At 34.4% G+C, this 14,009-nt stretch overlaps 2 protein-coding genes across 4 annotated transcripts; one reads left to right on the top strand and one right to left on the bottom strand.

Annotated features, from left to right (window-relative positions):
* Window positions 1–253: 253 nt before the first annotated feature.
* LOC111274999 (glutamate receptor 2.7-like) lies at window positions 254–4,411 on the bottom strand. Its single transcript, XM_022860062.2, has 5 exons — window positions 4,064–4,411; window positions 2,695–3,977; window positions 1,713–2,016; window positions 1,180–1,577; window positions 254–981 (listed from the first exon to the last, which is right to left on the bottom strand). Exons 1-5 carry the CDS (start codon window positions 4,377–4,379, stop codon window positions 487–489), a joined length of 2,796 nt encoding a protein of 931 aa, XP_022715797.2. The 5' UTR covers window positions 4,380–4,411; the 3' UTR covers window positions 254–486.
* A 1,583-nt stretch (window positions 4,412–5,994) lies between these two features.
* LOC111274996 (RNA helicase family protein) lies at window positions 5,995–13,915 on the top strand. Of its 3 annotated transcripts, XM_022860057.2 has the most exons (23): window positions 5,995–6,124; window positions 6,214–6,358; window positions 6,517–6,591; window positions 6,778–6,867; window positions 7,061–7,140; window positions 7,246–7,315; window positions 7,442–7,527; window positions 7,716–7,785; window positions 7,969–8,064; window positions 8,522–8,627; window positions 9,054–9,100; window positions 9,194–9,277; window positions 9,383–9,436; window positions 9,949–10,049; window positions 10,135–10,225; window positions 10,500–10,664; window positions 10,891–10,980; window positions 11,136–11,207; window positions 11,540–11,638; window positions 11,809–11,895; window positions 12,586–12,639; window positions 12,804–12,883; window positions 13,558–13,915. In XM_022860057.2, exons 1-23 carry the CDS (start codon window positions 6,021–6,023, stop codon window positions 13,718–13,720), a joined length of 2,109 nt encoding a protein of 702 aa, XP_022715792.2. In that variant the 5' UTR covers window positions 5,995–6,020; the 3' UTR covers window positions 13,721–13,915. The 3 variants fall into 3 exon arrangements, with proteins under 3 accessions (XP_022715792.2, XP_089611006.1, XP_022715794.2); XM_089754880.1 differs by lacking the exon at window positions 12,586–12,639; XM_022860059.2 differs by lacking the exons at window positions 9,949–10,049; window positions 10,135–10,225.
* The last annotated feature ends 94 nt before the right edge of the window (window positions 13,916–14,009 follow it).

The raw sequence follows: 14,009 nt of genomic DNA, 5'->3' as shown, positions 1-14,009 counted from the left end.
TATGTCTAGAACTTGAGAACTACGACGGAGAATCATTACATTCAATTTAGGAAAAATCAGCATAATTTTTTTTACCTTGAGTTACCACCTAAAATAACTTAAGAGTTAAGACACTTGCGAAGATAACCTTTTTATGCTTGGTTATAATAAAATAATGGTGCATTCAATCATTGTATAAGCTTTGTCAAAATTTGTAATTACAAAGCTACAAATTACTTTCCATCAGGTTAGTAGGGGTAATACGCTCAAGTCATTCATGAAACTATAAATGGTTTGGGTAAGTCATTTATCTTTGAACTTTTTACACAATATAGCCCTATATAAAGTGTACCTAAAATTTAAATTTGAAAGTTCCTCACATTTGTCTACTAAAATAAAACAAGTAGCTATGTTATGCTGCAGCTATGATGGGAATATAAAAGCTGTCGATCTATTGATCAGCATAGATTTCTTCTTTCTTCTTCCTAATCTTTTTCAGCAAAAACATCATAGCATTTCAATCTTATCTGCTGATGAGGAGTCCGGGAGATCCTCCTGGATGTCAGAGTGACTCACATAATCCCACTTTGAAGATCTCCGTTGATTTAAACTCTCTGCTCGAAAAGAAGTTGAAGTGCTTCTGAAACTTCTTGGAATATCAACTTCACCTTTGTAGAAGTATTTTGCAAGTCCAACAGTCTTGTTCCAAGTGCCATTTCTTCCTGGAGTAGCATGGTCTCTGAATGCTTCTTGCTGATGCCGAAAATTCTTTAGTAGCCTAAGTAAGAATATTAGAAAGCAAAGAGTTGAAGTGGCAGCTGATATAGCGTAGATACCCCAAAAGCTGTGGAGGCTCAAACTTTCAATTTTCGTGTTTGCTGCATTACACTCGGAAGAGGAAGAAAACAAACTTGTTTCCAATGATGTCAATTTTCCATTCTCTGATAGGTTCAGAATGGCTCTAGAAAAATCAGCAGCTATGGGAGAGCCTTTTTGGAATGCCTGCATAAAATGCAAGAAGTTGTTTTCAGTTTTCATTTTAGTGTAGAAATGACCGTCAATTATTAAAGAAAAGGCAAAAGAAATGAAGCAAAAGGACTGTTTAATCTCTAAGAGCCTTGATAAAATTTTTAAGGTAAGCAAATTTGTTCGTGTAAAACTATTGATATTCAGGGCATTTAAGCTGTAATCACTACTTACAAAGCCAAAACCTCCAAATCTATAGGTTGGTGAAATGGATGCGTATCCCTTGCAGTACTTATTCAGGAAAACATTTTCATATGGGACTTCAAGAAAGGCTGCATCTATCCGTTTGTTTTTGAATTCTTCTACGTAACTGGATTCGCTACTGTTCAAGATATATATTTGTTCTTGTTTGAAGGTAAGCACATTCTTCAGGTAATTCTTGATAAAGGAATCATTATCACAACCAACATATGAGCCTCGCTCTCTCACTGATTCGATATTTAGATTTGATTCTAGCTCTTTGACGGTAAGCAATGAAGACAGACTAGCAGTATAGCTTGAGGTCAAGATAAATACAAGAAAAAGCCACACTAAGACCACCACCCGAGTGAAGTTGCTATATATTCTCTCCCCTGCAATAACCATGGGCATATGTATTAGGCTACCAATATATCAGGAAGTTTTTTTGGACAAAACCACCTAACCACTGACATTCAGGGTTACTAGAAAAAAAATGCTTGCTTGTTCATTTCTACCCTGACACTTACTGTGAGCAAAGAAGAGAGAAGAAAAGGTGAACCAAAGTGCAGTGCTGATTTGATTCTTCAATGCTCCTCTAAATTCTGGATTTGAGCGATGCTCCAAGAACCAAACTACGAACATTGTGTAGATGAACAAGGCAACGGTCACCAACCACATTTCTGGTGCGAAAGGCTTCATGAACATCCATTCCGAATCAGACTTTGCTGGAGCTATCATTGACAGTCCTGATTCCGCAAAAGGCTGAGTAAATTCCACGAGCTCCATCCTTTCAGCTAGTATTGTTATATCACCAACAGCAGCATCAAATGTCTTCCATTGGTTTAGGCATGCAGTAGCAGGAAAAAAATCTTTATCAGAACAATTGAGAGAAAATATGTTTTAAAACAAGAATCAGGAATCTTATATTAATGTTTGCTTTTTACTGATACGATCAATCTATATCACCGCCCTACCAAGGACTTCTTTCAAGTGGAACAAGTCAAATATTGTAGGCAAACTACAGGAGAATAGTATCAGTATGGCAGAATAACTTGAAAACATGAAGGAGACGAGAATTTCAGGTATTTGAGAAAACCAAAAAGTAGAGGTACTTTATAGGCCATTTCTTCTAAGTTTGAGTATTTCCAGCTACCTTTGGCATTGTAAATTTTGACTCTGCTGAATTATGGAAATTTCCCCGCACTAAACCCTACAAATTGCTCAATTATATAAATGGAACTTAGTCTCAAAAGCTACCCAGCTTTTCTTGATAAAAACATATATCATCCACTATAGTATAAACTCTAAAATTTGGATCATAAATCATAATGCACATTTAGATAGTTTTGTTAGTGAAACTCTGTTAACCGTTTTCACAAATTTTATGCACAAATCAGACAGATATAATATAAATAATTTTGAAGGTCTATGTAAATTTTTTGTCAAATGATGTTATGTACAGCTGATGTGAAGATTATTCCTATTAGAAAGCTGAGACAAAGTCATTACCTTGTTAGAGACATAAAAAATGAGATCATCATAGGAGCCACTATGAGGCACAAATTCATATGGTAGATCATAATCCAGACTCTTCAGCACCTCATCGAAAAGATCAATACAGAAACCAGTAGGTCTAGTACCGGAGAGAAACTCCACAAACTCTTCAAATGATGTTCTCACAGGAACCCCAATTTTCATTGGTTTTTCAGCTGTAGGCATTGCCCATCCTTTTGGATCTTCAAGTGAGTTCCCTGGCCAAATCACTATCCCAGCCAAAGCTTTTACAGTTTCACCATCATTGGCACCACTATTTTCTCCTTCACTAGGAGTCTTTGAGAATCCAGATTTCGGCAACCAAAAGTCAATCTCCTTGTATTTCTTTCCAACAACATTTACGATTCTTAAGCTCTGAGTTTGGTTCAGCTCCCCTGCTTTAAAGCTTATTTTACCACTTAAACCATTGAAGTTGATCGATAAGATATTTCTTAACAACAATTTTTCACTCCTACGGTTACTAGTTCTTTTCATGGCCAATTCAATGGCTTTAATGCTATCATAAGCTCTAAGAGCATGAATTCCGGGCTTAAACTCATCTTCATTCGGATACCTGGATAGGAAAATTTCCCTAAATTGAGCATAAAATTTCGAATAAGATGAACTTTCTTCAGAATAGTTTTCTTTGATACCTAAAGCACCTTCCATAGAGGAAATAACAGAATGGTTGAATGAGTCCAGGTAGCTTGTAATGGAATCTGAAAGTATCCAAGCTGTGTTTCTCCCTACAAGTTCCATTTCCTTTGCTTCTCTGAACAAATGAATTGTCATAGGTGGTGACAACTTTAGTAGAATAAAAACCCGAGATTGTATTCCTGTTCTTATTAGCTTCCTTAGCTTTTCCTGAATGAACCTTTTAGGATCAGATAATGATGAAAATGGAGGTAGAACCAAGCTATGCTCAATCTGTGAACCAACTTTCTGTAGATTCTCTGATAAAAGGGCTAAGTTTCCTGAATCACCACCATATGTATCATCTTCATAGATGGCTACGACCCTTCGCCAATTGTAGGACTGAACAAGAGCTGAAATGCATCTCATTTGTTCAACACCATTGCTAGCCATTCTTATCAAGAAAGGCCAACGAATTGCTGCCAATGGTGGTGTCATAGCCGGTGATACAAACGAAAGAATTGGAATTTGAGCCTGGGTTCCAACATCAGCAACCAAAGCTGCCTTCACCCATGAGTCCATACCAACAATTACTTCAACCTTTTTTTTCTTAATCAGTTCTTCAGCTGCAATAGAAATACAGAAATCTCAGTCTCTGAGCCTCGAATACTATAAAACAAAAGAAAGAAAAGGTAATAAAAATATAATTAACCAGCCAAAGCCGCTTTAAATGGTTCTCTTCCAGGATCCTGGAAGTAAAGAGATAGCTTTTGGTTCCTTGAGTTATTAAAGTTGAAGTTTCCGACCGCAATTTCCAAGGCAGTTTTTTGTTCTTTTCCGATCCTGGAATTAGCATCAATGATTGCACCAATTCGGGTTTCTGTAACGTTTTTAATGTTGGCAGCTTCAGTTCCATGGATGAGGAAGAGAAGGAAAGGCACAAAGAGTAGAGGGAAGAGAAGGTAAGATGTGGAGATTTTGTTAACTGAAATGAGTGGGAAAGGCAGTTGGATTTTCAACTTTTTCATTGTTTTTTTTTCTTGCCAAGTAGTTCTCTTACTATTCTGTTACAGCAAAAGTATTTATAATAGAAGAAGTATGCAATTGCTAGGAATCTTGGTCCATATACTTTTCTTTCTGTCTGCCTAATAATAAAAGTCAGCTGCGTAGCAGCCACAGGTTTTAGACTAAATCATTGGGGCATTCTACAACTCGGAGCTCTGCTACGGAAGAATCAAAAGATACGGCTGAAGCCAAATGTGTTCAAGGCCGATCGAACGAAAGCCTAATGGCTTTGACGATGGTTGTTGGCAATGGTTTGTGGGAAGAGACCTGGAACTATAAGGAGACTCCTGTCCAATGATATCGGAAGGTTGTTTGACATGAGAGATGAAATTGGAAAGTATAAGGAAGAACAAATCAATGATCAAACTATATGCAATGAACGAGTTTTGATGTTTCAAACTTTTGTTTCTGATGACCTCCCATTGTTGTGGAGATTGGATAAGAATGAGAATTGAAATGTACAAATTTCTTGACATTCCTCTCTCCTTTCTATATATAAAAAAGGTTTCTATTGCTTTATGAAAAATGGTTTTGTTTGGCTTGAGAAATTTATTTTTATTTTATTTTTTAGAAAATAGTTTTTATTTTTTAAAAAATGTATTTGGCAAATGAAAATAAAAATTATTTTTTTAAAAAATAACAATAAGGAAATAAATAAAATATTCAATAATATTACTATTAATGGCATTTAATTATCAATGTAATATATATTTATTAATTAATTATATTAAAAAATGTTCAAATATGTTAACTTGTAAAAAAAATGAAAAAAAGTAATGTATATATCTTATTTTCACAATTGAAAATATATATTTTTTGTTTTTATATTTCAATCCATTTTTATTTTTGTTTTCATGTTCAGTTACCAAACATAATTTCACTAATGTTTTAAATTTTCCAAAAAAATAAAAACAAAAAATGGTTTTGTTTTTTGAAACCAAACACTACCTTATATTCTCTATTTTCTTAATTGAAAATATTATGCATTTACTTAATTTAACATACTTATTATTCCATAATTAATTAAAAGTATACATAAGCAAGTTTAGCATACTTTAAAAATAAGCAAATGAGGTTTTTTTTCCTTTTATTTTTGATACACTTTTACCTTAAATGTATAATTATAAATTTTTTAATGAATAATGTTTAATAAACAATTGGCTTGACTCCAGGAATTTCATTTAAGATAATAATTATTTTTCTTAATTCTATTAAGTATTTGACTTTATATTTTGATATAAAGATTAAAACAATAATAAAAAATATCAAAATGACCAAAAAAACCCTTAAACTTTAGGCTGGCATTTCCCCTTATAAATCATCCCCGACAAGAGCATTAATCCATCATCAAACAGTTAACACAAAAGCCCAAAGCAAAACAAACCACTACAGCCAACACCCAAAGCATTTTTCTTTTTTTTGACGAAAAGGCCGAAGCTTTGTTTTGAAACCCTAAACCGACACGGGAACCCTAAAGGCCTAACTAAATGGACACTGACACAACAGTAACAGGGACAGCGCAAGGGCTAAAAGCCCGATTATAGCCGTTAAGTACAGCAAGAATTCGGGTACTTTCCTAGAATTAGGAAACCAAAGCTTGACAGATGGCACAATTCTGGAAACCGGGAACGGAGAAGCCTCGACTTCTCGACGACGAGGAAGGCGGCGTCCTTTTCTTGTCTTCTTCTCTTTCTTCCTCTGCTTCTGGGTATCTCGCATACTCTTTTGCTTTAATTTTTGTTCTTTCATTTTCTTTTCTTGTTTTCTTTTTTTCAATTTTTTTTTCTTATTTTACAGATATGGGTACGCAAGCTTTGAGAAGCAAAGGCAGAGACTTCCAGTTTACAAGTATAGAACTGCTATTCTTTATTTGGTGGAGTCTCACGCTACTACCATTGTTGTTGGTGAAACGGGTAGTGGAAAAACCACTCAAATCCCTCAGGTTTTTTTTTTTCCTTGTATTCTTTTTTTTTTATTGGTTATTAAATTGAAATATATATAATTTAAAGAAAAATATTTTTAAGTGCATATTATTTCTCTTTGTTATTCCGATTCTTTTTGGTTTCTTGGAATCTTGATTTAAGTATGCTTGAATTGCAGTACCTAAAAGAAGCTGGTTGGGCTGATGGTGGACGTGTTATAGCTTGCACGCAACCAAGGCGACTCGCTGTGCAGGTAGCTTGAAATGCTACTATACTTTTTTACATTTCTCTCTGCGCTTTGGATGTATATATGTCAGCATTTAAGCATGTTAGCATTTTAATCTTTTTAAGGTTTTTTTTTTTAATTTTTTTTTCTGTTTGTGCATGGAAATGTGTTCATGTTTTTGCTCAATAATTGCCATTATAATCTGATGCACAGGCAGTTGCTTCAAGGGTAGCTGAAGAGATGGGGGTCAAACTTGGAGAAGAAGTTGGCTACACCATTCGGTTTGAAGATATCTCTAATCCAGTGAGTTATCTAATCAATCTTTGATCTCACAGTTATTATCTAATTCAATTCTGTTTTTAGGGTTAATTTATATCTTGCAGGCATTGGCATATGATTTGATCATAGGAAAAACTGCCATAGATAACGATTTCATTTAGTGTTCTTGCAATTCAGTGTCCAGGATTGTGAAAGTTATTTCATTTTGACAGTACAGGATGTTACTAGGATAAAATTTCTCACTGATGGAGTCTTACTTAGAGAAATGATGGATGATCCTCTTTTGACCAAGTACAGGTAATAGTTAAGATTGGTTAAATTTTCCTAATGGTGCAGCTAGTGGATGAGGGTCTCTTTTTTAAGTAAGGTAAAATAGAGTAAAAGTGTATATGACTTGGGCAGTGTCATTATGGTGGATGAGGCACATGAAAGATCCATTTCAACAGACATTTTACTTGGTCTTCTAAAAAAGGTAATACATCTGATACTTGGCGACTGGAGTATCAGTGGTGTTAAGAAAGACTAGGAAATTTGCAACTCTTTTTTTCCCTATATGTCCTGTACTTTTTTAAATCTTTGCTAAACATTGAAAATCCAGATCCAAAAGCGCCGACCTGAGCTGCGCCTGATTATTTCTTCTGCTACAATCGAAGCAAAATCAATGTCTAATTTCTTCCAGTCCAGGTTTCCTTCTAAGCATTTTAGTGAAGTATCTTCTCACTGTAGAGAGTTTAAAATATTTCTTATTTCAAGCTATTTAAAGGTTGTTTATAGCTTATTAATAGTATATGTTGGTTTGGATATCCAGTTAGTTGATAAAAAACCCACAAGTTTCTGTTTTGACTATACATCTTGCATTTGATGTAAACTAGCAAAAGACGCCGAGTAGCAGAAGATGAGGAGCTTAGATCAAGGTTGGAGTCTGCGATCCTATCTGTTGAGGTATTTTCATGGCCATTACCGCTTCCTCTGCCCCTTTTCCAACATACGCATGCACAAAACTTGTCTTTTTGAAGGCAACTTGTTTGGTTTTCTGATGGAAGTAATTCTTTAAATGCTGCTTCATTTTGCCCCATTCTATTTGGACTAATGAAATTAGGTTTTGTTTTGCAACTCAATTTACAGGGTAGAGGGTTTAATGTGCAAATTCATTATATGGAGGAGCCTGTCCAAGACTATGTTCAGGCTGCCGTTTCAACAGTGCTATTGATTCATGACCAGGTATTTTGAAAATTGTAATATATTCAAATTTTGGGTTATATGCATCTAAATGGAGATGATTCCAATGATAAGCTTTTGATAGTTTCTTGAGTCATTTCATTGATGCTAAATAATTGTATGAACTTGTTGATAAATGCTGAAAAACAAAAACATCTTCGAATGATAAATGTTCTTTTCACTTTTGCAATTTAGTGCCAGTTTTCTGAAAGAGTTCTAACAGTCTAGGCTTTCAATCTTTTAGTGTTCTGCAATTGCTGGAAACAATACCGACATACTTTATCTTTCTAGAACTACAGATGTTTCAGCAACTATATGTGCTTCCTATGAAGGCTTTTTTTGACTTATTTATTACAATTTTTCCTCCTTAACACTAGTATAAAATGGTATCGTTCGAGAATTTTGCTGAAAGGGTTAAATTCCACTAATTTTTCTTATCTATATTTTATCTGTTGTGTAGGAACCAGCAGGTGATATTTTAGTATTTCTTACTGGTCAAGATGATATTGATGTTGCTATTAAGTTGCTTACTGAAGAAGCTCGGAGCAATGGGAAAAATTCCTCAGGTTTGGTAGCGTGGCATATGTCTTTGGACTTGTCATCTTTAACTTACATTTATTGAAAATAATTTGCAATAATCTTGTATTACATGTATATATCTATTGGTGTTTTACGCCTATGCATACATAAGTATGACTAGACGTGTATGTGTGATGGGTATTCCATTGCAAGTTAGTGGATGTCTTTGTGCCTAGCTGTACAGTGGATTTGTGACCTTTTATTAGTTAGTGTCACTCCTCTTGACATGTTTTCATGTTTAAAATATATTCTACTATCAAAATGGGTCAAACAAAACTCTATTAGAAAAGACCCAGCAATTCCACACCACTTATTTGCTCAGTGCCAACCTTGAGTGTACTGTAATCAATGGCAGGCAGAATCAACATTCTGTTAAATTTGACGGACATTATCCAATTATATCTTCATTTCAGGTATGATTATTCTGCCTCTATACTCAGGACTTTCACGTGCAGAACAGGTTAGAGATATTTGTCTGTTTGTAATAATGTGACCTGTAGAATTTGCTTAATTTCCTTTCTGGTTTTACCAATTTCTCTTTAGTTCTTTTCAGGATTTGGTGTTTTCTCCAACTCCTAAAGGTAAGAGAAAAGTAGTGATATCAACAAATATAGCAGAGACATCATTGACTTTAGAGGTAAGACATGTGCATTATGGAGCTATTTGTTAAACTTTAGTTTGTTAGTTCAAAAGTAAACAGTTGTTTGATTCATGTCTACACTTGTTCTCATGGTTGCTGCAGGGTATTGTCTATGTTGTTGACAGTGGATTCTCAAAACAACGATTCTATAATCCGGTATCTTCATTTCCACATTGTTATGGTGAAACGTGTGTAGATTTAGGATTTCTCTTTGTGATTTTGTTTGATAATGATGACATCTTGCCTAAAGTTATTCATTCCTAAAAAATATTACCACAAAATCTATTGAACTACAATCCAAACAATCCTTCTTGGCATTATTTTCAATGAATTGAATTAATACATAACATTATCATTTATGCTTTTTTACTTGAAAAATGGCTAATTGTGATGTTAATTACTTTGTGGTGGACAGTCTCAGACCATCTTATGCTAAAAGAAGATTTTGAAAGTTTTAGCTTTTCTAGATTTTGGGTATATTGAAGCATACAAGTATTATTAATTTTTGCTTTATGTTGTTTAGTTTATCACAATAGTCACCAGGTTTTGTTAGTTATTTTTGATTCTTAGACTATTTAGAGGTTTTAGTGGGAGCCTTATATCTCTAAATGGATTGACTTTTCCATGTCCTGGTTTAGTTGTTAATCATTTTATTCTCATTGCTCCAGGTCTCAGATATAGAAAATCTTGTAGTGGCACCAATATCCAAGGCATCTGCTAGACAAAGGGCTGGCAGGGCTGGTAGAGTTAGACCTGGGAAGTGTTACAGGTGCCTAATTATTCAAGAAGTTAAAATCTTTCTGTAGATGAAATCATATTGACTATGACTGAATTCTTTTGATTGCTGCCACTAGACTGTATACAGAAGAATATTTTGTCAATGAAATGTCTGTTCAAGGAATTCCAGAGATCCAGAGGTCAAATCTTGTTTCCTGTGTGATTCAGGTATTTGGTTTTGTTGCATGATTTCTCTGGATGTCATTTGGTACTATATCATATTTTGACAAACTTAGTGCTGTGAGCTGCAGGGCTCCCTACTTTCCTTATTTGCTGTACTAAAGTGCTTGTGTAACTTTAACTTTGGTGCTTCCTTTATGTCATATATGGACCATTGACTCTGATTTAAATTTTTACAGTATTTAATAGTATCATAGAGTTATGCTGTGATTTAATCTTTTATAGTCTTTTAGGCGCTGATCTCTGTACTCTGATTTTGCAGTTAAAAGCCTTAGGCATTGATAATATTCTTGGCTTTGATTGGCCAGCATCCCCATCTCCTGAATCAATGATCCGAGCACTTGAAGTACTTTATTCGCTTGGAGTCCTTGATGATGATGCCAAACTTACTTCACCGGTTGGGTTTCAAGTTGCAGAAATTCCACTGGTAAATAAGCTCTATTTCACCTAAGACTTTAGGTTCATATCTTTTTAATGGTTTATTTCCATGATATCTCCATATATGTCACTGAAATGAGAGATAAACAGTCGATGAAATGGGGGTTTATTTTTTATTCTCTTTATTCAGGTTTACCATTTTTAATGTTCACTGCCTTTCTCTTTACTCGGGTTGTATTTCTTAGGTGCATACCTCACTATTATATGTTTTATAGGAACCAATGATCTCAAAAATGATTTTAGCTTCAAATGAGCTTGGGTGTTCAGAGGAAATCATTACTATTGCTGCTGTTCTCTCCATCCAGGTAAGCCACTGTTCTTTGTTGTGTGTGTGTGTTACGCTTTATTCAAATGTTTATGTTTACTCAGATCCTATTGTTGTATAGACCAAGTTATCAATATTCCATATTGAAAAGCACATTCCTCCCTCCCCTCCTTCCCTTTTCCTTTCTGTTTGCAGTCTATCTGGTTTTCTGGTTGGGGAGCACAAAAGGAACTGGACGAAGCCAAATTGAGATTTGCTGCTGCTGAGGTATTGTGACTTGATCTTTAGTTTTACATGATTTTGTGTTTTCAAACCTGATTTACCATGTTCTCTATTAGTTGGAGTATTACTAACTCCTATAGCTGATTCCGAGTTGGCTTCAACCTCCTTTTTGATCTTTTCTCTTTTTTTTTGGCCGCATCTCAAGTCTCATGCTTTTCTATCTATTTAGTTTAAATACTATGAAATGGGTCCAAACTGTCAACTGTCTTTTACTAGTTTTGCTGGATTTTCTTTCTTGATTATGTTTCCAATTTGTTATGTTGTAATAACTCAGTAATTAATGTGCTTCACCTGTCTCATATCTTTGTCTTTTGCAGGGTGACCATGTTACTTTCCTGAATATTTACAAAGGATTTCTGCAGTCGGGCAAATCTTCAAAGTGGTGTCATAAGAACTTCATAAATTACCATGCCATGGTTTGTATTTTTGTTTGAGCATATTTGAGAATTTAAGATACAGTCTGATTTCACTCTGATAGATCCTGTCTTTAGTACAAAAATCCTGTATCTGTAGGTTTTACTTATTTAAGATAGTTTTTGCTGCATCTCTTACATGTATGTTAATATTGGCTTTAATTATTTTACAGAAAAAAGTAATGGAAACTAGGGAACAACTCAAAAGAATAGCACTGAGGTTGGGCATAGTCTTGAAATCTTGTGAAAGAGATATGCAGGTAAATAAAGTGACACTTTGATCTAATCTTAAAAATGAAATACGGTAAAAGACAGGTATGTTATTACTGCTATTGTTTCCATTGGGTTGATATTTCTGGTGTGAACACCAAAATATTATTCAAAGCTTTTAACTGTGCATGGTGTTTCTGCTGTACTAAATCTTGTTTTGTTTCTCTTTCATAGATAGGATTAGGCATGCCACGTGGTTGTGTATAACTACAATTTGCCATATGCAAACGTTCAAAAGGGAGATAATTGGACAGAGTAAAGGACTTATTTTGAATACATCAGTTTCATGAGCTTATATTTGGGAGGCCGTTTAGTGTATCTATCATAGAATTTTAATGAATCCAACATAATTATACAGATAGGCCTCTATTTTAGTCTCTTGCAGTAGCAAAATTTTGAGAACTTAAGACCAGAAGTTTTATGTGTAATAGTGCCATTTTCTATTGCCATTGTTCTCATAATCTCAATTGGGGCTGGCAGTTTACTTTCATATAATGAACTTGTTATTTTGGTGAGTACATATCTAATCTTTAAATCAAGCCCATCTCATTCCTCTTGACATGTCATGGTTCCCTGGAGGCTGCCTTTTTTTCTTTCTTTTGTGTTTTAGTGGCTCAAATAATCTTTTAACACGTGTTTTTGTACAAGATGAATGATGCTTTGTAATCTACCTGTTGCAGTTAGTGAGAAAGGCAGTAACTGCTGGTTTTTTTGCTAATGCATGTCGTTTAGAGGTAATTTTAATCTCTGGGAGCTTATTTCTAATCAAATATATCATTTTTTATCTTTTGGAATCTGAAGATAATTCTACCTTGGAGAAATTTTATTAATCAGAATTATTGTCTTCTGAGGTAAACTGTTTATCTTAATCAAGTTTTGTTGCCTATCTTGTAAACAGGCCTTCAGTCATGGTGGGATGTACAAGACCATTAGAGGTTCCCAAGAAGTTTATATTCATCCATCATCTGTGTTGTTCAGGTTGGTACTGAGACTCGATTTAGTATATACAAGTACACATCTTTATATTGATTATGCTAGAAACTCCTTGGTGCTGCACGAGATCAGAGACATGAAAATTCACTCTTAGTTAAAGATGATGAAAAGAAAAACTTGTGTCTGCATAAATCAATACCAGATCCTGCAATATCCCTTGCAACTAATTGAATTTGTGTTGTTTTATTTGTTTGTGAATTTGTTTGTTGTATAAAAATAAATAAAATTACATTCAGTAATTAACCCTAAAAGCTAGCAAAGCATTAGTCCTTGAGATACACGAACCTAAAATCTTTGAATAAGTAACCTGAACCTACCTACATTATCTGAATACTTATTAAAATGTCAAGAAAAAACTGAACCTTCATAAATTCTTAGGGCATGTCTCTGATCTGGCAAGCAGAAAACATGAATAGCTGTTAATATCAACTTATTTAAACAGCTTTTGATTAGAAAACTGCATCTTGTGTCATTTAGATTTTGAAAAATCTGCAAACTTATATTATATTATTGCTGTTGAGTCAGATGGCTAGAATATGAGCTTTTTAGGACTTTTATTTCTTTGAAGGATTGGATTTTATAAAGTATATATATATTTGCTGCAAATATTTATGTCACAACTTGTCTAATTCAATACCATGAATTTTGTTAACCTGCAGAGTCAATCCAAAGTGTGTAATATACCATTCTCTTGTCTCCACTGACCGGCAATACATGCGCAATGTCATCTCTATAGATCCTTCTTGGTTGACAGAAGTTGCACCGAATTTTTATCAGCAGCAGCAGCAGCAGCAGCAACTGCGCAATCCCATTATCCACTGACTGCCTTGAGAATTGCTGGGCAAAAGCAGGGAGTCAGTGTGATAGTAACCATTTTTTCCCTAGTAGACTGTCATAGAAAATGGATGATCTATACTTATTTTGCTTATTTATTTGTAGATTAATGCACTGATGCTTGTCTTAAAGTGATATCTTGATGTAATTTTTTTTTAATGGCAGTACATCCATTTGATTGCACCGAGGTTTTGTTTATAAATTTTGAACGGAGTTTGCTCAGAAAAAAAAAATCTAAAAATATAAAAATACAAACGAAGTGAAGTGTCTATCTCAG

The sequence above is a fragment of the Durio zibethinus genome, chromosome 26 (genome assembly GCF_047325235.1).
Source record: "Durio zibethinus cultivar Kanyao isolate XHJ-2024 chromosome 26, ASM4732523v1, whole genome shotgun sequence".
Classification (NCBI taxonomy): domain Eukaryota; kingdom Viridiplantae; phylum Streptophyta; class Magnoliopsida; order Malvales; family Malvaceae; genus Durio; species Durio zibethinus.
Note: the sequence above shows the minus strand (reverse complement) of the source record. Positions and strands in the feature narration are given on the sequence as shown.

Excerpts from the sequence above, each read along its gene's own strand:
- LOC111274996 (XM_022860057.2), top strand. The coding sequence starts at position 6,021 with ATGGCACAATTCTGGAAACCGGGAACGGAGAAGCCTCGACTTCTCGAC. Across the intron at positions 9,437-9,948 it reads AACAACGATTCTATAATCCG|GTCTCAGATATAGAAAATCT; the intron begins GTATCTTCATTT and ends TCATTGCTCCAG. Across the intron at positions 11,639-11,808 it reads TCATAAATTACCATGCCATG|AAAAAAGTAATGGAAACTAG; the intron begins GTTTGTATTTTT and ends ATTATTTTACAG.
- LOC111274999 (XM_022860062.2), bottom strand. The coding sequence starts at position 4,379 with ATGAAAAAGTTGAAAATCCAACTGCCTTTCCCACTCATTTCAGTTAAC. Across the intron at positions 1,578-1,712 it reads TTCTCTCTTCTTTGCTCACA|GGGAGAGAATATATAGCAAC; the intron begins GTAAGTGTCAGG and ends TGGTTATTGCAG. Across the intron at positions 982-1,179 it reads GATTTGGAGGTTTTGGCTTT|GCATTCCAAAAAGGCTCTCC; the intron begins GTAAGTAGTGAT and ends CATTTTATGCAG.